This window comes from Zootoca vivipara, chromosome 1 (assembly GCF_965207765.1).
Source record: "Zootoca vivipara chromosome 1, rZooViv2.hap1.1, whole genome shotgun sequence".
NCBI lineage: Eukaryota > Metazoa > Chordata > Lepidosauria > Squamata > Lacertidae > Zootoca > Zootoca vivipara.
The window spans coordinates 86,272,393-86,296,774 of record NC_142582.1 but is presented as its reverse complement, the minus strand read 5'-3'; the positions used below and the strand labels follow the sequence as shown (position 1 = coordinate 86,296,774).

Genomic DNA, 24,382 nt, shown 5'->3' with positions numbered 1-24,382 from the left:
AGGAGAGTAGGAAGGGAAATAGAGACAACCAAGCCAGAAAGCAGCTTTCCTTTCCTATGATCAAAGACAACCAGAGATTCACAACAATACAATTCAGAACATGGCCATAAGCTTTAAGTACTGTCCTTCTTTGTGGCTACCCTGTTTTGAAAAGAATGGGATAGAATCCAGACAAAATATGGAGGATTTGCAGCCTAGTTGCTGCTAGAACATCCATTCCAAAATCCCAGAAGACCCAGAATGACATACTCTGTATAATTTTCAGATAAAGGAGCAACATTTCAGGGAAAATAGTTTTTTTTTTAAGAAGTTCAAACTAACAAACTGCTAGCACTCTACTATTTAATTCACAATAGACCCAAACTGGAATCTAAAACAAAATTCTGCTTCATAGCTATCTCAAGTTTTATTTAAAGAAAAATCAAGCTTGTAACCTTCACAGTTATAGATAAAAAAAATGTTTGAAAGTATGTAGACAGAGTTAACTTCAAACCAGGAGCAGTATCTCAACTTCCTACACAGACTCTATGTATGCTATGGCTTTTATTCCCTGAATCCATCTTTACAATCCATGGGTGATGCCGGGCGGGGGGGGGGCAATATAAATCAATACAAATCTGAAGTTCTTTCTCTCTCTGAAGCTCCGAAACTGCCAATGGAATAGATAATACAAACTGTTACACAAAATTAAAAACTATACAAAATTATGCTGGAATGTATGCAGGTATAAAATATTTGCCAGCTTTGCCTATATTGTTAGCTATTGAATTAACAATGAAATCATTTCATACAACTGATTTCTCTCAAGCATGCTTATTCCTCCCACTTGTGCAAGGAGAGTGCTCTTTTGGCTAGATAATGAGATCTATTAGTATATAAACATCTTATATAGGGCCTCCTCAGTCACATGTTTAGTGATTTAAGTTTCAAATAAAGCCAAAAGTTAAACAATAAGCAAAACTAATGCAGTTCAAACCACAAGAGTCAATTGTGGTTTAATGGAAGTTTATTTTCACATTCACACAACTGTACACTTTTCTATAAATAGATGTGGGGCTGAAATATGTACATCTTCCCTCCCTCCCTGGCAACTCATTCATAATACACAGTCCATTCAACAGCCACACAGACCAAGCTGCATGGAACAATCCCAATGATTTCTGGAGGCAGATTGCCAATAAACCCTGTGAACTCATATGGTACTCCAATATGAGTCAGAGAAGTCAGTCAGATGTCCTACAGTTTGTTATATACTGCAGATCCTCTCCTTCAAGTACCCTGGTGCATGTTTGCATTAGAGTCCAGTACAGTCCATGAAAAAATAAAAGGCAAGTTAAATATTCATTTTTAAGCTTACTGAAAAAAAATCAAATGATACTTTACCTGGGAGGGAGGCTTCATTGCACAGTAGCACGGTGTTTGCAAAATTCTTTAATATACATGTACAATTTGACAGAAGCAATGGCTAAAAGGAGATTTGGAATGAGGATATACAGTGCTATGGACAAACATTTGCATCCTCACAACCATTTTAGGATTTGATGTGTTTTCAACAATATACAACAGAATTATAGGGTGCTCTAAATACTGAAGCTTTATGTGAGTATGTAATGATTTAACCAATAGCACTGTGTTGATTTTGGTGGTGGAGAGTTGCCTTTCTTCACTTAATTCTAGACGTTTACCATGAAGAAGTCTATCACTATGAGCATGTACTACGGAACTGAACTGGAATGTCAGCAAAATGTTAGTCTCCTGTTTAAAAGAATATGTACAGTACATGCACACTGGACTGCATCATCCTTCCTGTGCCTTGATTTCCACCCATTCCTCTGAAGACACAATGACCAGAAATGTGTGTAGTTTTGCTTCCACTCTCAAAGAACCATGCCTTTCTGTGGAATGGGTTGGAGCAGCTTGCAGACAAAAAATGGCAGTGTGAAAGGAATTCCATGCTGACAAAGTTATGTCTGGAGAGCAAGGAACAAAATAATGTACACTAAAGCACATTAGCAGCAGCAGCAGCAACAACAACATTGGGTGATCCAGGCAACACTGAGTTGCTTTCATCGCATACATAACAGAAAATATGAAAACAGAGGCTTGATTCTATAAATAAATAAAAAGTCAAACAATGGTACCACTGTAAAATAAAAAGAGCCGAACCTCATGTGAGCAAATCGTCTGGGACAGCTAATTCCAAGAGCATGGCCAGAGCAGACCACACTCAGTTCTACAAAGGATGCCAAGAAGTGCTGGAGAAGAACAGCTTCAGCACACAAATGAATAGTTAAGTCTGACTTTTGTAAAGGGGACTCGCAGGGCCATAGATAAACAAACAAGTTTTCATCAGAGATGGTTATGTGAGCTCCAATAACAGCCATAGAAAAGGGAGTATTACAGGCCAATGAATTTCCAGTGATGGTGTTGATCAGCTGGAGACTGGGCGAGGTGGCTTGCTTTTGCTTTCTGCTTCTTTCCCACGAACTGCAGCCACATAAGAGAAGAGACACAATACGGAGTAGCAGATCTCATGAGCCTAGAAGACATTAGGAAAGACAACAGTGAAGGTTTGAGTAATTAAATGTCGCCGGACTGTATTTATTGCATACCGTAGAGTTCCCTTACTTCGAGAGCAATTGTAGAAAGCTCCAATAGATGAGATGTAATGCCTTGAAATTGGTGATTCATCTATCTCATCCACTCATATAAAGCTAAAAAATGCCCACTGTTTCAGCCTCAAATAAATTAAGGCAATAACAGGTGTAACGTTTTTCCAGCTGTGGAACCTCTCTGCAGTGCCCATATTTGCATTCAAAATGGAGCACTCAAGTGAGTGGTCCAAGGGCCACATGTGGCCCTCAACACACTTTTAGTGGGGGCCCCCAGCCCTGGTGCTGTCTTCCCAAAGCTGGGTGAGGCTGGGCTTTGGGAAGGAGGCGTGAGGGCTCTGACAGAGTCCTAGAGTCCTCCTTCCTCCTTCCCAAATCCTAGTTTGTGCTTTCCCAGCTTTGGGGAAGCAGTGTGAGAGCTGCTGGGGCGGGGCATTATATTATGGCCTTGTTCCCCCTGCCCCATGCAATAAGGCAGTGTGCAGCCTGAGAGTTTTGTGTAAAAGTATTCTTGTGGCCCAGTTGGTATGAAAAGTTGGACTGCCCTGATTTAAAACATACCTATGCTCTTCAAGGTTGAATTCTTATATGTAAAGACTGGCTCTGCGTAAACTGTTTGTGCATGGAGCTTATTAAATTTTGTGATAGGAAAGACGTCTAATTTGGAAGCCCTTTACAAGCATTCCTGAGGGATCCTGCCTTATGCCACTGAGATAAGGTTGGTCCGGAAATAGCAGAAGCTCCGCCTCCTAGATGACAGAATTGGATGTCAGACCTTGTCTGCTACCAAAAGAAGGTGCATTCTCAGAAGTCAGACTGCCCTACTGTTACTAAGGAGGCAAAGCAAAATCAAGAGATGAATCAATGCTTAAATGAATAACCATGAAGTGCTTTACAAAAGATAAGGGGGGGGGGGGAGAGCAGCTTGCTTGAAGCATTATGGAGGGGTAAGGTTGGCATTCCATTCACTGATAAGCACATGTATCATTTCAGCTGCAAAACTAGTGCATTATTATTATTATTATTATTATTATTATTATTATTATTATTATTATGTTTGTTTGTGGCAAAAATTGCTTTTGTTTTTCAGTCTTTCACTTCCACATCTGTAAGATCACAATTGAGTAGGTATGATGTCCTCCTGAATTTCTTATGCCTTTTGTGGTCACTTGTATCATAAATACCTATTAACGGTAAACTCAGTAAAAAATATTGGGAGGGGCGCTGCAAAACTAGGAGGAGGCTGGGTTTGCACTGAAACTGAGGTGCCTGACAAACATCATGTTTTTATATTAAATCTGTCTTCATCCTGAGTAGATGACTTCACAAAGTGAAAGTACTAGTTACACAAGAGTGGAACCATTTTATGTGCCATCCAGACTCTGCTTGGCCACAAAAGACTTTTATGCAATAAAAAAAACACTTGTTTGAGTTTGCAGCAAAGCAAATGTTTAAAGGAAATTATACCAAAATTCCACCTACAGGTTCAATATTACACACAGAGTGAAAATGGTATGTGGAAGGTCTATTTCTTATTCTAGGTCATAGCCCAAACATATTCTGAACCACTAGACTTTGTCATCTACACAAACATACTTATACAGTGTCTAAATATTTTTTAAATCATCTGTTAACTGGTAGCATCAAATGTACCCCAACATGGAAAAAAAAAATTCTGCCAGTCTTCTGTAACTGTCCATTACATCCCACACTCCATTCTTGTGGGTTTATATCCTATACAATGTAGGGTGTTATGATTTATTTGCAACTATATTGTATTACTAAAAAAGGTGAAGTTTTCAATGAAGGTGTAATTTTGCAGATATGCACTTGCTCTCATGCTTAATACAATCTCACAGTTTTTTGTTTTTGTTTTCTGGGAAAAAGTTGACCTCATTTGGATATAGTCTTGTTGTTGTTATTGGAGGGTCAAATCAAACAGTTTTAAAACTCTTAGACATATGCTTCAATATACACCTGACAATTATTAAAAATTTTGTTTTCAGATTAATTCAAAAGCTCTCAAGTGGTAATCATTTATATAGTTATCTTCTCAGTGATCCTAAGCCAGTACATGTACCATCTTAAATACAAGACTTTTAAGTTAATTATAGAGTTAAAGATTCCCATGTTTTATTAGCTCAAACCACAAGTCCTCCTAGTTTCTGGAAAATGGGATGGAAAAGTAAACATTATTATTTTATACTTTATAGTTGAAGTAATCAGATAAAATGTAAACCATCAAATTTTGCTAGTCTCTCTCTTATGCTTTCTCTCTCAGCAAACTTAATTCTGCACAAGCCCTAGTTTGCTTTCTGAAGTTCAACACCAAAAATAAGCTGAAACCCATCATTAGAATACAAACAAAAACCTGTAGGCTTGTACATTCCTTCAGTCGTAATTTTTATTCTCTTCATTTTGAAACTGATCATAACTATACTTCCCCAGAAGCTTCCATTGAAGTGATGTTGTCTAACTTGGAAAATTAGCAAGAGGGAGAGCAGTCCGAATGCTGAAATGCCACAGGGTGGACATGATAAGAAAACCTTTGAGAAATAACCAGAAGACATAGCAGATGACTCACCATTGGCGTCTTGTACTTGTGGCTCACCACTTCTTTAGTTTCAGGAACTAAAACCGGACGGGCAAGAGACAAAACAAAGAGTTCAAAAAACGACAAGACAAATTGAGGGGTATAGTACAATGTTCCCAAAGGCAAGAGGAAAGGAAATGTGCAGTTAGCTGCAGGGGAAAAAAGCACTCAGAATCACAGAACTGTAGAGCTGGAAGGGACACCAAGGGTCATCTAGTCCAACCCCCTGCAATGTAGGAATCTCAACTAAACAATCATTTTTTACTAATGCTAAACTTTACTCATTCTTTTTTCTTTCTACTGTTCAACACTTATCTGTACCTTTGCTGGTGCCATTAGTTCTTGCTTTATAGAAAGTTCCAAAGGAAGATGCATTTGGCAGGCACCATCTCAAGAGCCTAAATACTTCTAACCAATCATTTGTCAACGTGACAGGTTTAGTTTCATATTTTCCCTGTATATCAGCAGCAGATACATATTCCATTCTTATATAAACTAGCAGAAATTTATTTATGGATATTAAAAATTAAATGCCAGGAAGATCAACTTCTATTCCCTCTGCAATAAGGAAGCAGAAGTAACAGCCAAGGAGCTACAGCTCATCTTTTATTGCGTTCAAATTTACCACATCAAAAGCTTGTGCATTAGTACAATTTCTGATCTGAATAACACTATCAAACAACTACAGGCGTCCCTCCAACTTACGTGCGATTGACTACATATGCGAGCAGCACTGGGAAATAAATAAATAGACTCAAACCAGGAAATGGCAGGATTGTGCTGGAGAGTCCTTGTAACTCATGAGGAGACCCTTCCCAGAGCCTGAAGAGGACTTCAGTGAGGGCAGAGGGAGCCCCAAAGAGACCAGAGGCACAGCAGGGCTTTGCTTAGGCTGCTCAGCCTCCCCGCCTAGCAACTGACACACATGGTAGCAAGTCACCACCCCTTTTCTGTGCATCCTCTAGCCTCCAAGTGGCCCCAGAGCTTCAACTCTAGTTTGAGAGAGAGTTATGTGCAGAGAGAGCTGGAGAGCAGGTAAAAATGGGCATTCAGAGGCTTTTTAGAGAGTATGTGATTTTTGCTTATGCGCACGGGGCCCCCCAGAACGTAAACCAAACGTAAGTGGGGGGGACACCTGTATATTCTAAAGTCAAATGATAATGGAATGATTTTGAATCTTTTCATTGCAATACATCTCAGATTTTCTAGGTTAACATAAAACAACTGAAAGAAGAACCACTCCCCCCCCCAAGGAATCCATGTATTTATCATGGGGAAAGATAGGGTAAGTATCTTATCATATAAACCCTGATATTACCTACTAAGACACAATAAATGAATAGGCAATCTATAAACAAATGAATTCAGTATAAATACTTATGAAGGGAAATAAAATAACTCAAACAAACCCTTTCATACATGAGAAGAAATGCTATCCAGGAGAAGGTGAATACAAAACGATAAAAAAAACTAACCAATATTACAATGAGTCATAACTCTGATACAAAACTATGTGCCAGCAGCTAGAACACAGGGCATTGTGGCATCAACATTTCTGGAAAGTTATTTGGAAAATCCCACATACTGTATTTAATATATGTACATGCCCAAAAGACACTACTCCATGCCACCAGGAACTAGATGAAGAGCAAGGTCTCACTCTAAACTACTTTACTTATGGGTATCAAATAATTCTGATACCAACTCTGTATCCCCATAAAAATGATTTAAACAACTAAACCCTGTTATATCATGACAAAAGGAATAAAAAATGATTAACACATTTCTGAGCCTGGAGTTAGTACGTATGAAAGGAAAGTATATCAGACAGAAGGAACTGAAGTCAAGAAGCTTGGACCAAACAGAAGAGGAGTTGCAAAGTTCCTGACCCTTAAGAACTGGTTTTAGGAGGGAACCATCTTGCTCACTAAATCCCCCTGTTCCCCAACTCCAAAGATGAAAATATGTTTTTAGAAAGGAAATTGGAACAGAACCGGGGTGGGGTGGGGTTGGGGTGTTACAAAGACCAAAAAAAGTTTGGTGGGGGAAGGGGGATAAAACATTACTACTGCATAGTATTAACAAACAAACCAAAAACAAGCTAAAAGGGGGGCATTTGATTTCTGAAGCTTTTACAGTTAGAAGGGTGAAAGAAAAAAGTACACAAGTGTCATCCTGCTTCCTCTTGCCCTGTGAATAAGAATACAAAGTACTAACAAAGGATTTGGACCAAGGGCAACACTTTACCTGCTGGAGAATGAAGGTTTTCATAGCAGCAACAGTGAAGGGGTCGCCAAAAAGTTAAGCACAAATACATAGCAGTAACTCAAATCTCAGAGCCAAGGCCTGGTGCTTCCTACTTTCTCTAAGCAATTCCTTCCAACACACTACAGCCCAGCTATACACCCTAGGATCTCATCTCCAACTTCCACATTGTCCTTTGTAAAGAGATCTTGGATAACATGAGAAACATAAAAACAACCAAGCTTACAAAACGAAGATCAAGCAATGTAAAGTATAATCAGTGTGACCTACAGAACAACCTTATTACTTATTGGTTAGCTAATTATCTTGGATGGCTATTAAAAACTACAATTCTTCCTATTAGGAGAAAGGAGGAAAAATCTGCTTTAGCAATTGTGGATTCCATGTGCTACCACTTTCATACTTTCATATGCAGCTGATAATGTTTTACTTTTAAAATTATCAAAACATGAGATAATTATATATTATACACAAGGCTTGAGCCTATTGTCTATAGTCATTGTAATTTGGGTTTCAATGCCTATCAGACACAAACTTACTGAAACAAAGATGGAGACACTGTGGCTCTTTGCTGGACCACAACTCTTAATAGTCTCTCACCCTTGGCTACACTTATCAGGTTCTTCCTCGCAGGCCAAATTTGACAGGCGGGCAAAGCTGCCCATCTGCCAATCACCTGATGTCACAAATGATATCAGGTGATTGGGTGCTTTGAAATCAGCCAAGTTCCACCCCTACCTGCCCTGCCATTGACATCAGGTGTAGGCCGGGTGGGCATGGTGTGCACAAATCAGCTTGCAGGCCAAATGGGGGAGCCTGATGGGATGCATCTGGCCCATGGGCGAGAGGCTGCCCACCCTGTTCTAAACAATCTGGTAATGTGTGCTCTTGTACTCCTCTGTACTTCCTAGGATTTTTTTTTATTTTTTTTTAAAGATACACACATACATAGGTTCAGAAATATACCTGTATACATGTATATTCAGACTAGAAAAAGGAGAATGGAGAGGGGGGGGATGAGTGGCACAAAACTCAGCTCAGATACATTCTGTCAAGCTCTGCCCAATGTGGTGGATGGCAAGCAGCAGAATAGAATGAACATTGATGACTGCAAACGGAAATGTGTGGCTAATGTGTCAAATGCACAACCAACCAAATCAGATCTGAAGGACCTATTGTGTGGTATAAGGTCACTCTCTGGAAGCACCCAAGCAGTACTTTCACAGCAGAAAGGGTCTCCCAAAGCAAAGTGAACTGGAATATTGACCAGCAATTGCTCTGATCAGTCAGTCTGAGTATCAGTTGAGCATTTATGTGAATCCCATGCAATGACCTATGGTGCAGTGCAGATGGCATGGACTGCTTACAAACTGCTATAGAGCTTTGGCATAACTGACCTGCTGATTTGTACCAGTGTACATACTCTCAAAAGATGTCTTGGAGAACCATCTTCAGAAGATGGATTGGAATTCACTTTTATGTTACATGCCCCCACATTTCAGTGAATTTGAAAAGAAAAATGATTATTGATATATGGAACTTCATAAATTGGAATAAATTTGGAACATCCATAAATATGGAACTTTAAATTGCCCTGAGTTAAATTCTACACTCACTTCATGTAGCAGAAGTTCTTTACCTAGCTATTCCTTTCCCAGCTCTTCTTTTCCCATCAGAATAAGTTCCTTGTCAAAACAAAACAAATCACTATGATGAATTTACTCTATTCATCTAAGTTTTCTTAAGCAGCAAAAAAGAAGTTCATTGTGAGGTATTGCTGTCACTACCTGACATAGCCTCATTTCACCTCAGATCAAATACAAATCAAAGAAGTGTAGACATGGTAGTCTGTTGCAGAACATACAACAAGAATCCTCTAACACATTGAACTAGCAAATAATTGTGGCCTAAGATTCATGATCAAGAGCCCACTTCATCGAAACCAATGCAATGTATCAATATTCTCTGAATGTTACATCTAGTAACAGCCTAACTACTATAGAAAGATAGCCTAGTTTAAAAACAAAAACAAACACAAAGTACACTAATTGCTGGTCCCCATCCCCATCTGCACTGGATAACCTCAGGGAAGTCAGCTATGTCCTGCTAGTGTCTCTCTCTCTCTCTCTCCCCCCCCCCCCTCTCTCTCTCACACACACACACGTTTCTTCCTGATAGCAACTAGAAGCATTCCTCAGTAACAGGAAAAATATACAAGGCAGTCACACCTCACTCATTCTTGTACCTACATACACTCACCACACACATACAAACCGCAGGTGCACATGCAACTGTCTCTCACTCTCTCTCTCTCACTCATACACAACACACGTCATACCTGTATTTCTCCCTGTCTCTCTGTCCAAGTGCAGCTCTCACAGACATGGGTGTCCACAGGAATTTTTCCATTGTGGGAGGCAAAGTAAAGCACTGAAAGGATGAAGCAGCCAATTTCTCCCCCAAAATGGGAATAATAGTTTTGCCTTATATCTCAGGTTCTAAAATTGCTAGAAATGTACTTTTAAAAAGAAAGGAATCTGGGAATTGGGATTATAGTTCATCCTGGAGACACTAAAAAGGCTTTTGCTTATGCCATGGTGATGTATTGTACTCAGATTCTTGGGCAAGTAACTTGTTCTTTTTGACCAGGCAGATCCCCATAATAGCTACTTTGTGGTGGTGCCCGTAAGAGTTGCTCAAATTCCTAAATATGGCCACAGACCCAAAAGGTTGGTGACTCCAGCTCTAAAATCTTGTTATCTAAGCTTAACAATGCCTCAAGTTCACTCATGTCTTCTCCAGTTCTAGTAACCTGTTTAGACACAATTTATGCTGCTTCGTTTGACCTTTCCCTGCCGCCACCACCCCCCAAAGAAAAATCTATCAAAAAGATACAGTTCTGCCTCATGGAGAGGATCAGAAATTTGAGTTACTGCCATGTGAGTACAAACCTAGTATCAAAATAATGTAATTACCAAATTCTTCCAGGACAAAGACTCCTCGCACTGTATTGCACTTTTTAATGTGATTCAGCTCTATGAAAACCTGAAAGAAAAGAGGAGGAAGACACATGATTAGAATAAAGAAGGCAATGTCAAAATAAAATAAGAACAAAAAGCACACCACAGCAGTTATAACTTGGAATGTTGTAGCACATACTACCAGTTCAACTATAGTTTACTACTTAAATCAAAAGAAAGAGAAATTGGAAAATAAAAATCCAAAATTTGCCACAATGCTAGAAATCAAGAAACAACTTAAAAGGCTAAGAAGCTAAGACAGCAGAAGATGGAGTACCTTCCGCTCCTTGCAGGAGGAGAAAGCATGGAAGAGAAACGAAAGAGTTAGTAACTCTTGACATATCCAACATTGATACCCCCTTCAGGCACTCAACTGAGTTACAGCAAAAAAGAAAAACCAACACACTTTGAAATGAAACAAAAGGAGGAACACAGACTGTTTCCAGATTTGGTCTGTCATTTGTGGTCTTGCCCCATCCCATTAAATGTCTGCCTCTCCATGCATCCTCCTCCGGCACAGAGGGCAGGCAAGAGGTGCCATGCTTCCCACCCAAACCAAGGGTTTTTCTTCTATATTTCCACACGTGACGATGCTCAAGATTTACAGACTGCAGATTACACTAAGTGCTAAAACAAAAGGAGGTTGAGAAAAAATGAAGCAGCAGGTTTTCACTTCTCTGACTCAGAAACCCAAGTGTGTGAAAATAAATAAACTATCTTATTGCAATAGTCCATTCAACACCCAAAGTAGCTTCTCAAACATCCATGCACATCTTGGAAAGTGCAATCACAGCTGTTTCATTCAGGATGAGGGGTAATATATGGCCTATGTGGAAAAGTACAGGAGGGAAATCACATACTAAGATCTCTCTAAACAATGGCAAAATCCCAGGTGTTTTTCTATTAGCACTATACTTACACTTGCATACATAAAGTGTCAATATTATGATATGCCATCCCCAAAGAATGGAAGGAGAGGATAGTCTCTTTACAGGGATATGATGGGAGAGATAAGTAGGAGACTGCTTTATTAAAGGAAGATAGCTTGCTTTGTTCTTTTAAATATGCACTTAAAAATCTAGCAATTTCTCAATTAAAAAAGTATATTACTAAGTCCTAGGAAAAGATGCAACATCCCTGAAACAGAAATGCTTCTTGAGGGAAAGATGTTCCCCAACTAACTAAATAACAACATGTTTATTATGTTGTATATTGTGTAACTGACATAGTCTTTAGAATCATTCATTTATCAGAAAAAATAAATAAAAAGCTTACAAGGGATGATTACACCTATCTCTATCCTTTTCTGTTTTACCAGAATCTGCAATTTCAGTGTTTACCCAGTGCATGGCTGCAAAAAAATAGGTTGTCAGTCTTCGAGCAATAAATTTCCAAATCTGGACAATACCACAACAAAGGGCTTGTTATTTGGGCAAAATACAGCAATACCTATCATGCTAGAGTCCATTTGGGTTTACAGTTTTGGGGTGCTTTGGGAATCTACTGCTGCATCTGGGACTACAGATTGCAACAGTGGACAAAATTATAGCCCCAGAGCCTGGCTTAAGGATACTGTACAAAAAATGTACATTATTCTGCTACTTCATTGGCAAACCATTGGGAACCCTGTGTAAGTTATCTTGTATGTACAATTCAGTTGACATAGTCCCCCAAACAGCTTAAATACACAGAGAAGTGTGAACTAGAATAAACTTAGAATAAATGGTGAATTAGAATACACTTGAAAATTTATATAGAATTGACTTGCTTTATTCCAAGGCTCAAATGGCAAGTTATGAGGCAACTATAGGATTCCAAACTCTGTGCATTATAACATGGGTGTAGCCAAGGGGAGGGCAGGGGGGCAGCTGCCCCCCTAAATCAATACCAACCAATACAAATCTGAGGTTCTGCCCCCCCCCAATAACAAAAGCCTGCCCCTCCTAACAAAAATCCTGGCTACGCTCATGCATTATAGTGCTTGAACGGGGTGCTAGGGAGATTTGCAAGGGAGAACCAGCATGTAAGATTGAGATGTTAAATCCTTCCACTGCCCCTGTATTATCTCCTAAAATTCCCTGCCTTGCTGTTGTTAACCAATTTCCCCCAGGTCAATTCCAAGACCAGAAGCCTGACCAACTGGGGGGAACAGCTAGTGGAGGGAGGCATTTACAGGGGGAATCAATAGGTGCCAGAAGGTTCACACACACCATTGCTGCCCACTGATTCTCCTCAAGAAAAGTCCCAATTCATGCAGTCATGTCACCCTGGCAAACACAGGTTTGGGTAGACACATTTGATGAGATAGCCCAAATGGTTAGAAATTCAAGGATATCAGCTACACTCCCCCCGCCCATGTATTCAAAGTAGCAAATGCTCAATCATTGTTGAAAAGTGAGTATGCAATCCCACAGAGCCATTTCTGCTGAAAAGTATCTTGCTTCTTGAGCAGAGCAAGTGGCTATACTGGAAAGTTGTTTTTTTAAAATTAAAAAACCACCTCCACCTGTATGTATATCTCTCCCCAGCATATGTGAACAACTTCGCTGAATCTCAGCCTAGGGTTCTTAGGGACACCAGTAGAACTTAGGAAAAAAACTTAGAAAAACAACAACAGAACACTGCACAAAAGACTGACTGACAAATTTAACTCTCTCCTCATCTCTCTCTCTCTCTCTCTCTCTCTCACACACACACACACACACACACACACACACACACCCAACCCTAAAATTGATTCCACAGCATATGCAAAACAAACATGAACACCAAGCAAAAGAAAAACAATGATCAAAAGAAGCAAAAAAGAAAACACATCCAGAGAAAAGAACAGAGTGGCACACAATTCCATTTGTGTTTCCTCTATACCCGGAGATAATGCTAGATTTAAAAAGGAAATAAATAATTATGTCTGTATCTTTATGAGAAAAATTGTTTCTGTCCAATTTATTGAACAGCCTCCACTTTTAACCACAGATGAACAAGGGCACTGCCCTGCCCACCCACTGAAGGGGCGCAGCCACGTGACATGTCATGTGACACCACCTGGTGTACACCAGGCAGGGGCAGGACTCATGCTCGTCCCAGCCCCCACCCAGCTCCTGGGCAGAGGCTGGAGCTGGGGCACACAGAGGACGCCCAGTGGCAGCCCCCTCAATATTGGGGGGACAGCCCCTTCCCCCCAAATATTGGGGGGCTGGAGCCCCTTGCACCCCATATACCTGCCGCCCCCTCAGATGAATTACACATGATGCAGGAACAACTACAATTCTTTTTTAAAAAAGTTTGCTAATGCCAATTTTAGTTCATTTTCCCATACAACAATAGTTGTCATGAATTCACCAAAGTTAAATGGTGAGCAAATTGCTCCATAAGGCTGGACAGTTATTTTTTTTAAATAAAAAACCAGTGTTTTTTGCTACGTCCATACAATTTACCTAAATGTTCCAAGACTAAGTGTTGTTGGAAATTGTTCTGGAAATCCAATGTAAGCGAACCTCACCATCACCTGAATTGCATTTTTTCCCCTTCAGTTTGAAAGAACAAAATACATCTATAGCATCATTAAGAAGATTGACTGAACCACCCTGTATGCTGGTTGCAGAAAAACTAAAGCTCATTTAAAGAATTATTTGGGTTAGGGCCATTATTTTTGTTGGTAATTTGTGGATTCTGTGTACTAGTATATAGGGTTAATATTTCATTCGGAGACAGATACTACATAATTTAAATACTAACACTGAGAGGAAAATAATTGTCTTTCTCCTTCACCTTCTCAAGGGAAGAGGAAACACATTTATTGGTGCACTTTAAGAAGCTCCATGCTCAAATACTCTTGTTCAAGGGTTCTTTCCTACCTGACTGTGCATGAATTTCAGATTAATCCCTTCCAGTGTGACTTGGAGAAGCCCCCCTTCACCAGTTTTCATATCCTGCACTGGGAATTCCCCACCCAGTTCAGGGCCTGCAATGTAAAAGGAAAACAGAAAAAAGAAGGAAAATGCTTCCCAATACAAAGTGATTTACGTACACAGGAAAACATAGAACACCATATTTAGAGGAGGATCCCAGAAGCAAACCCTTTCCTTAAAACAGTGCCATAGCACATCTGATTTCTATAGCATGGATAACAAGAAGCAATATAGAGAAGCTAACTAGATGTCTACAAAGACTGGTACTTTAGAGATCATGATATGTTTTGTCATTCATGCCTGTTAAATTCTCATGAAGGATAACCAAAGAGCTCTGGCCTCAAGCAGTAGCCTAGCATTTTATTATGTTACTATAATGCCTCACTGACTCACAAGCCACACAACACAAGGGCCAATCTGTTGATGTTCCTGCAACTTTGTACTGTTTTGTTCTGGCCTGATGGGCGACAATCTTGCTGTCTCTTGCACTGTTATTTTCAATGTGGACAAATGATGTGCTAATGTTACGCTTGAAATTGGGAGTGGTTTTAGTTTGCAGAATCATTTTGGCAATCTTTCTGCCGCATCGCCATCTTTAGCAGGAGAAAGGCTCTGTGAGCAGGAAATAAGTGACATTTCCTCCATTTTCTTATAAGCTATCTGCACATCTATGAGTTGTGAACATATGTGGATTAAAAAATAATAATCTGTAAATGTTTACATGTGTAGCTGTGTACAATTTTGCTACGAGCGCTTAAGACTTCTGCAAAGGATCAGGTGTGTATCTTGGAGGTGCCAGAAGATTTTGGGATATTTGTGGGGCTTGGTGGAAGAGAAGATTCAAGAACAACCATGTCCTAGTCATCTGGCTGCTAAGCTCAGTATCCCATATTACTGCAATATCAAAGGAAATAAATGTTTATTTCTCCCCTGGCAATTCCTTGGAGGAAAGCCAAATTCCTTTCTGGCATCAGCATTTCCAGAGTGAGAAAGAGGGTCAGTATTTTCAGACCCTTTAATATAAAGGACAGCATACACCCAAAAACTCTTTGAGAATGTTGTGGCACTTGCCAAAGTTCATCTATGCCTGTTAAGGCTCTTACCAGGTTTTGTGCTTTGTTGTCTTGCCGCTGCTCGCTCCATACTGTCCTTTACACAATAATATAATTCCCGGCACTACAACGGAATAATAAATAAATAAATATATTTTCTGCAGGTACATAATGGAGATTCATAAAACATAGAGCTAATACAGTAGCGAGAAATTAATAGTGCAAAGAAAAATAAAGCATACAAACATTTCTAAGTACATATTAATTATCTGCCACATTTCCTCCAAGCAGCTCAACTTCTTGAAGGAAAGTTGGGATACAATGCACAGGAAATAATAGTAGTATTTTAGACTATACACTTGGGGAAAACAGTTTTTTTATATTTGCTAAAAATAATAAAATACGGTTATTTCAAAATACGGCATTATTTTGAAATACTTTTGGAATGAAAGGATGGGGAGCTTTAAAGGCAAGACATTTTTATGATTATTCTGTTTTAATGGCATTTTATGCTTTTTGCATTTGTAAATTTTCTTGAACTGATATCTTATATGAAGGACAACAATCTATATGTATTTTCATAAACAAACAAACAGTGATGTTTGGCCCACATATATAGCTCTATTTTTTCTTTATTTTATTAAATTTATATCCCATCTTTCTTTAGTCATAGAATCTCATGTCATAACTGTTTCCCTTACAAACAATTTGCATCAGCTGATTCTGAGATTCTCTATATGTGTGTAAATGAATGCTATCCAGATGTGTTGTTTTATTAAAACAAAGCATTATAACTTCCTCATGTTACAGGCAAAAATGTTTCATAGGTCTCCAGGTCCAAAATGCATCTATCCCATCATAAACTCAAGATTAGGATGTGAGCATTTCAATAGCAATGTTCTACCCACATTTCTCCATTTGAAACTATGCTTAAAATTGCTGTTATAGGTGGAGAGTAGTGGAACTCAAACCATGGAAACAATATCTGGTGACACCACTTAAGAAAAGCTTCTCGCATTGTATGTCAGCTGCTGATCATCTCAGCATCAAAACTCTGCAGCAGATTCAAAGACAGATAAAACATAAATGGTCCAGTAAAATACAAAGCTATTGTAAACAGAACACTGTAGAAAATGCACCTTTTTGGTGTAGAACTTATTCAATTGTGTCTCCTGGCCATTCCTCCTCCAGAGACAAAGCACTTTTGTTTTGGGACAGTATGTCATGTTGATGAGCTTCTCATACCACCAGCGTTCATACACCGTGCCAATGTTACTCCTCAGCACAATGCAATCATCGCATACCTGGAGACATATATATTATTAGAGAGGAATCGCCATACAAAGCCAATTAACAGCTATCATTTTGTTAACTTTTAACCTGGCCTCTACCTCCATGAAGAAGATGTCCCCTGTTGTGTCTGTGCCAGCATGTACAACAAATGTTTGCTTCTTGATATGTCTACTGCCACTGGGTCGGATTGGGAGCTCCCTGCCATTCTAAATAAAAGGAAAAATCCTATTAAAAACCTTCCACTTTAATCTTTACTTCAGCTCCAGCAAGTCAGGTCTCACCCATCTCCTGTACAAAAGTTAAATTGGATTAAAACACTGAAAAGCACCAAGTATTTTTTCAGTACTAGGGATCAGTATTCCAGCAGTATAATCAACATTACCATCTGAACTGTAGTAAAAGATAATCCTCCTCTCCTATCGAAAGAACAGAGATATAGATACAGAGGAAGTCAAAGACTTACTATATTGGCAACTTTGTCGAGTATTTCATTTATTTCTTGACTATGCACAAGGCCAATGTGAGATTTTCCCATCAAACGGCGCACTTTCTTCCTAATATCATTCTTGTGCACCTACACAGCAAAATACAGTATTTGGTTATTGACATCTTCCTAGGCACTAGCATATATATTTATATTTCAGTACATAGACAAGAACTGATTTGCTGTGTTCTAAAGAGTTTAAACTACCATAGAAACAGGTCAATCAAGAGAAGGCACTGTGTAATAACAAGTAACTGCCGAAATCAAATAACTGGGAAGAAAGAAGTGCTCAAATACATCCCATTGACCTAAAAACAAAGCAAAAATGAAGTATGACATTTCATTATTTCTGCAATTAATATGAGATTGCTCTTGCATTTGTTGTTGTTGTTTAGTCGTTTAGTCGTGTCCGACTCTTCGTGACGCCATGGACCATAGCACGCCAGGCACTCCTGTCTTGCACTGCCTCCCGCAGTTTGGTCAAACTCATGTTCGTAGCTTCGAGAACACTGTCCAACCATCTTGTCCTCTGTCGTCCCCTTCTCCTAGTGCCCTCAATCTTTCCCAACATCAGGGTCTTTTCCAAGGATTCTTCTCTTCTCATGAGGTGGCCAAAGTATTGGAGCCTCAGCTTCACGATCTGTCCTTCTAGGGAGCACTCAGGGCTGATTTCCTTAAGAATGGATAGGTTTGATCTTCTAGCAGTCCATGGGACTCTCAAGAGTCTCCTCCAGCACCATAATTCAAAAGCATCAATTCTTCGACGATCAGCCTTCTTTATGGTCCAGCTCTCACTTCCATACATCACTACTGGAAAAACCATAGCTTTAACTATACGGACCTTTGTCGGCAAAGTGATGTCTCTGCTTTTTAAGATGCTGTCTAGGTTTGTCATTGCTTTTCTCCCAAGAAGCAGGCGTCTTTTAATTTCGTGACTGCTGTCACCATCTGCAGTGATCAAGGAGCCCAAGAAAGTAAAATCTCTCACTGCCTCCATTTCTTCCCCTTCTATTTGCCAGGAGGTGATGGGACCAGTGGCCATGATCTTGGTTTTTTTGATGTTGAGCTTCAGACCATATTTTGCGCTCTCCTCTTTCACCCTCATTAAAAGGTTCTTTAATTCCTCCTCGCTTTCTGCCATCAAGGTTGTGTCATCTGCATATCTGAGGTTGTTGATATTTCTTCCGGCAATCTTAATTCCGGCTTGGGATTCATCTAGTCCAGCCTTTCGCATGATGAATTCTGCATATAAGTTAAATAAGCAGGGAGACAATATACAACCTTGTCGTACTCCTTTCCCAATTTTGAACCAATCAGTTGTTCCATATCCAGTTCTAACTGTAGCTTCTTGTCCCACATAGAGATTTCTCAGGAGACAGATGAGGTGATCAGGCACTCCCATTTCTTTAAGAACTTGCCATAGTTTGCTGTGGTCGACACAGTCAAAGGCTTTTGCATAGTCAATGAAGCAGAAGTAGACGTTTTTCTGGAACTCTCTAGCTTTCTCCATAATCCAGCGCATGTTTGCTATTTGGTCTCTGGTTCCTCTGCCCTTTCGAAATCCAGCTTGCACTTCTGGGAGTTCTCGGTCCACATACTGCCTAAGCCTGCCTTGTAGAATTTTAAGCATAACCTTGCTAGCGTGTGAAATGAGCGCAATTGTGCGGTAGTTGCGGTAGCTCTTGCATAGGAGGGGTTAAAATTTGAGGCCACAGAACACCCATATTTCTCCCATACCCTACCACAAGTCTCACAAAAATGTGCAAAAATTAAATTAAAATATGAAAAAATGGCACCTTCAACATAAGCATGTAGGCTATCATATTGTGAAGCAGCGTAGCCAATAAGCGGTCTTCGTCATCTTCTAAACGCTTCCGGTCATGTTCTCCTAGAGACAAATACCTACAAAAGAAACACACATGTACTTGAGTCTCTGATAGACTTTTAGCCACGAACTGCAAAGAAAGATGCAAAATGTTCTGCATCCTCTTCCTTCTTTTATCTTTTTTAACGGAATTAAATTTCTCCACACACCCAGTACCAGATGACCAGAAATTAAACTTAGCCTTAAGTTACATTTCCTTTTATAGGCCCAACGTTAAAAGACAAGCAAAGGTTTAGGGAGGTCCAAGGTGGTGGGAGGGTTTTTTATTAGTTTGTGGTTTTTGTTCTTGCTTTTATCATGTATTTTGCGTTTTTATGTTACATTTTTTATGTTGATATCCACCCAGAGATGTATGGATGAAGGGTGGCATACAAATTTAACAAAATAAATAAATATTTCAAGAGATAGACTTTGTGTATAAAGAAAATTAAATTCGGAACAAAGTCTTAAATGTGTTTTTTTAAATAAAAAAAAGTTAGAAAAAATGTAATTTGCTTAATAAAAAAACTCTAAGCAGTATACAGTACATGAATTAATATAAAGTAACTATTTATTTCAACTAATTTACTCAGAATAAAATCACATCCTGAATTCCCAGAAAGTAGTTAAACTAAACAATGCAGAGGGAGAGAAAAATTGCAGAGAATTTGTAATTTACCTGTCAATCATCTCTTGAGGCCCCTGATCCATTCCCATTCCTTCTCTTTCCAACATCACAGCATCTAGGTAAGCATCTTCCCAGAACTGCATCTGGTCCCACAGGGTTGATCGCTCTTTGCCTAGATAGCAGAGAATAAATTAATCCAGAAGACCAATAATTTTGCAAGGAAAAAACAGGAAAAACCTTTTTCACCACAAGATGTGCCAAGTAATCATCACCATCATTATCATAGTACCACCACAGCAAAATCAGTTCTGTTACAAACACAATTGAGATCAAAACAAGCCAGGAGATGCAAGATTCCCTGTCCTAACTCACTGTGTATATTGTAAACATTTATGGCCCCATCTTGCTACCTTGCCTAAAGAAGTGCACCAACTTTATTGCGTTCTGTGTTATTGTTTTCCTCTATCACCAAATGAAGAATGCAGGAACAAGGAAAGAACAGTGGAGTGTATAGGAATACATGTGAGAAATCTTTTTAATACACACAGAAAAGCAAAAAGAAGAATTATTACTCATAGAGAAGGTTTCCATGGCAGCATCCTCTAATTGGTCCCAGACAGATCCTTTATCCCTCCCTTTATAGTTCCAAGCAAGCAGCAACATGGCAGCAAAGAGGAGAAATGAGACATATAACAAGACTGAGCAACTTTTCTGGAGTAAGGAAACTCAGGAGAAAAAGTGCAGTGAAAAAATATGCTACATATTGCAATTGTGGTCGAAGGCCATGCCTCTTCTAATACATCAATATAGTCTGATCTTTAGCATACTGTGTTATGAAACCACTTCCCTGCTCAGGATACCATTTTAAATATACACTTGATTTGACAGCATGTACCTAATATGAGAAATCTGTAGCCCACTGATTGAATGTGGCCCACACGGCCTCCCCATGCAGCCTTCTGGCCTGAACCCCACCCCACTCCCATTCTTGACCACATTTTCTTTGCTGCTGAGCTACAATCTCTTGCACTATGCATAGAAGCATAGTGAGCTCCTTCTTCCCTGCTCCCAAGCTGTAACCTTTTATCAACTGGGCAACGAGGGGGTGGGGGGACAGAACCACTGTGACTACATGCACCTCATGCTGGAAACTTTGAGGGTGATTGCATCCCCCGCAAATCAACAACTTATCACCACCTCCACCGAATGTTCAGATTTTCACATCTATTTTAGAGTTTTGTTTTCTTAATTTTGGGTTCAAAAAAATAGGGGTCGTCTTACACATGGGGGCGTCTTATACACAATACTCATGACAAGCATTTCTTATTAAATGTTTTGAAGAAAACCATGAGTTTTTAGCTGATTATTTGTCTATGGTATGTTAGAGAATTCAAAACTAATCTATGGAGGTTTCATTTCAGAAGATCAGATTGTTGTTCTTTTAATTATTTTTGTTTTTGTTTAGAAAATACTATGAAGAAGATCAGCATGTTAAATGCTATTTCTCTAAAATGCTTTGAACAAATTTGCTTCAAACAAAATAAATGTCAACACGTACCCAGAAGACCCTCATAGAGATAAACTCGTAGGCTTGCATCTTCTGGTGCTCTCCCAGGACTGCTGCATTTGTTGTCTTTCATGGTCTGCTTCAAGCTATGAGATTTACCCTTTTTTAAAAAAAAAAAAGTTTAAAATGTCAGTTTAATCAGGCATGTTCTATTGCTCTGTATTATGTATTCGACTACCAAGATTATTCAGCAAGCAATATATATTCCTTTTAAACAGAAAGATAATTCAGAGGGTAAAAAGTGGACAGCAGAAAAAGCTTAAGCCACTTCTCAAATTCAACTCAGTTCAAAGATACTTCATTGTCATGATAAGACATTTGAGGCCTTTAAGATTTCCAAAGGTCTTTAAGAGCTCTATCACTCTGAGCCAATTTACACTTACAAGGTCAGTGTGCTTGCCACATGTATTGCAGTGCATGCACACCCTGGAATATATATGCTGGCTCAGAATTGCTGGTACTTCTTCACTATGGATGATCGCTTTCAATAAAGTAATAGGTCTTTTACACTATACACCATCACTACAGTAATTCCTAAGCAAAACCAAAGCATGTTCTTACAAAGATAGTGCTAGTTGCTGAATTTGTCTCAATCTCACTGTCTGACACAGTGCCTCGTGATCCTGTCAGATTTCCACCGCTTTCTCCACCAAGGCCATCACCAGCATTGCTGCTCAAATCACTATCTGCTCCTAATGTCTCCCCAGAGCTGTTGCTCACCTGAAGAGGAAAACAAACTGTTTAAATGGTCAGTCCTTTATTCAATATGAGTAGTTACTGTGGAGACAAAGATATATTCAGAAAGTGAAATCTTGATAATTCCTGCATCCCAACCAAAAGTAAAGGGGCAGATTTCTGCTAACCCATGTTACATTGGGACCCAGCACAGTATACAGTACTTTAGAATGCAGAGTGACTATTTGCAGGGCACTGTGTTTAGTCTTTTAATGCTTTTTTTTCTTTTTTAGCGCTTCAGTCATTAAAAATAAAAGACTGGGCCTCAACTTTTAAATGAACAATGGGAGGAAGTCAGGTTCAATTTTTTTAAAAAAGAAAAAGAACACTAATAAATGTCTATTATTTGGCTCAACAGGACAATTTAAGATAACTGTAGACATTGCTACAATCATTAATTTACAACAACTATTTTCCTAAAACAAATGTCACAATTTAACCACATAAACACAAATAAAATATGTAAGTTTACAAAACAGTAGCAGTGGATAGGATCCCCATACCTACCAGAGCATTTTATGTACAATTGGGGGACATAATTAAATGTAAAACTGGAGAAGGATGGAGAGTGTATGACCCAGAGATGCACTCGGCGCTTGCAATTTACACAGGTGCTGAGTAAGAAAGTGCATGCAAATGATCAAGCCTGAAAAACACCACTAAAGTAAAGCACAGACATTCCACTTCAGCCATGCCCTACCACTGTGCTAACTTCAGAGTCTTGGCTGGTGCTTCGGATCATAACAGCAGGTCCCACACTTGCCACAGAATCCAAATCACTCTTCTGAAATCATGAACAAAGAAGAAGAAAAACAATGCACATCAGTCATTGCTATTTCTTCTTGGAGACTTGGACCACACATTTTATTTGGGCCCAGACTACTAAGGAACTGCAAATCTCATGCCTCATGTTTCTAGCTTCCCAGAATCAACAACACTGGAACGTGTGTTGCTTTCACATAATTATCAATGTTTTTCCAAAGAGAGTACACCCCCCCACACACACACAATGAAAACCAGAATTTATGGACAAGGACACAAGGAATTCTCACTACCTTCTACCCCCATGTCATTCTCCTTGAGGCATTTCTCAAATAATAAATAAAACGTTCAAGGCACTCACATGAGAGCTGGAAGTTAAGCTCAACCCACTATCTGCACTGATCTGGGATTTCTTCTCATCTGTCTCCCCCAGATCATGAGAGTGTTTTGTACCTCCTGGCCCTAAAGAGAGGGAAAGTGATATTTCATTACTGCGAACAAGAAAATGAAAGAATCAGAAGGCAAATGATCGCTTTGGTGCATGAAAAGGACCAAGAGGGGGAACCAGAGGATCTTCTCCTCTACTCTTGAAATAGCATCAACCAGAAATATAGCCTGGCTGGTCGCAGCCACCATTCTGTCCAATACATAAATGCACCTGAGAAGCAGACCAACTGCCTTAAATAGTCACCCATTGGAGAAAGGAAAAGGGGGAAAGAGACAAAGCAGGCATCAGACAGATTCCAGTTAGTACAAGGCATGCCAAACGGTCGACACATGACTCTGGAAAGCCACTTCCTTAGGTCACAGATATAAGATTGCTTTTGTTGCTGTTTGCTTTTTGGAGAGGGGCAGATCTTATTGCTGGACACTTGGTACTTAATCTAATATGCTACCATCTACAGCCGAAGTTATTATTTTTCTCATGTTCACCAAGTGACTCATGGTGTGACCATCCAAACAGTCAGCAATAATAATCTGCATACCAGAAATGAGAGCTTCAAATGGGACATTTTGGGGAAAAACAGCAATATTATACAGTCACTGTAGGGATGTACCACATGGCTCTCCAGAGTTTGTAACAACAAAGGTGAAGCAGTGAGTTTCAGCTGCTACGAAGACATGCATTCATCATCCCACCCTATCCATCAAGAAAACAAATGGTGAAGGGATTTATGCCATGATCATGCAGCTTCATGTTTTTTACCCTCCCGTGATGAGATGAAAGACAGAAAGAAAATGGATGAAAGGAGAGACAGAATTGGGAAGGGTTTGGATAGCTGTGTGCAATGGAAGTAAGGAGGCAGGAGAAGAATACACTGCAGACTACACAGGTCACCATTAAGAGCTCGAAGGGAGAAGAGACTGAGTACAACCCTTCTGCCATAGCCATATCTGCCAACCGTTCCTTAACAGGGACACATGACCAGCAGCTGGAGGATTTTATTTTATATTATTACAGATCTAGGATGTGCACAAATAATGATGTGTGGCAATTCTATGTACACAATACAGCAATACTTTACATACCACTAAATATGATGAACTAAGAGTTAGGAGTGCAAGTGGGATGTATGATTATCACTAGATACTGCC

General features: G+C 39.4%; 1 protein-coding gene across 50 annotated transcripts in view; it reads right to left on the bottom strand.

The window, feature by feature from the left end:
- Positions 1–964: 964 nt before the first annotated feature.
- Positions 965–24,382, bottom strand: part of MADD (MAP kinase activating death domain) — a 79,216-nt gene continuing 55,798 nt past the window's right edge. For 30 of the 50 annotated variants that reach the window (XM_088654210.1, XM_088654243.1, XM_088654377.1 and 27 more), the window contains 15 exons: positions 23,148–23,248; positions 22,725–22,808; positions 21,851–22,009; positions 21,281–21,389; positions 20,295–20,357; positions 19,774–19,894; positions 19,027–19,132; positions 17,210–17,320; positions 16,845–16,952; positions 16,593–16,757; positions 15,505–15,577; positions 14,348–14,454; positions 10,446–10,515; positions 5,197–5,243; positions 965–2,539 (listed from right to left, as the gene is read on the bottom strand). In XM_088654210.1, coding sequence (XP_088510336.1) covers positions 2,432–2,539; positions 5,197–5,243; positions 10,446–10,515; positions 14,348–14,454; positions 15,505–15,577; positions 16,593–16,757; positions 16,845–16,952; positions 17,210–17,320; positions 19,027–19,132; positions 19,774–19,894; positions 20,295–20,357; positions 21,281–21,389; positions 21,851–22,009; positions 22,725–22,808; positions 23,148–23,248 — 1,532 coding nt within the window. In that variant the 3' untranslated portion in view covers positions 965–2,431. The remainder of the gene's footprint in view (positions 2,540–5,196; positions 5,244–10,445; positions 10,516–14,347; positions 14,455–15,504; positions 15,578–16,592; positions 16,758–16,844; positions 16,953–17,209; positions 17,321–19,026; positions 19,133–19,773; positions 19,895–20,294; positions 20,358–21,280; positions 21,390–21,850; positions 22,010–22,724; positions 22,809–23,147; positions 23,249–24,382) is intronic. The other 20 variants (XM_088654223.1, XM_088654215.1, XM_088654251.1 and 17 more) reach the window with 4 other exon arrangements.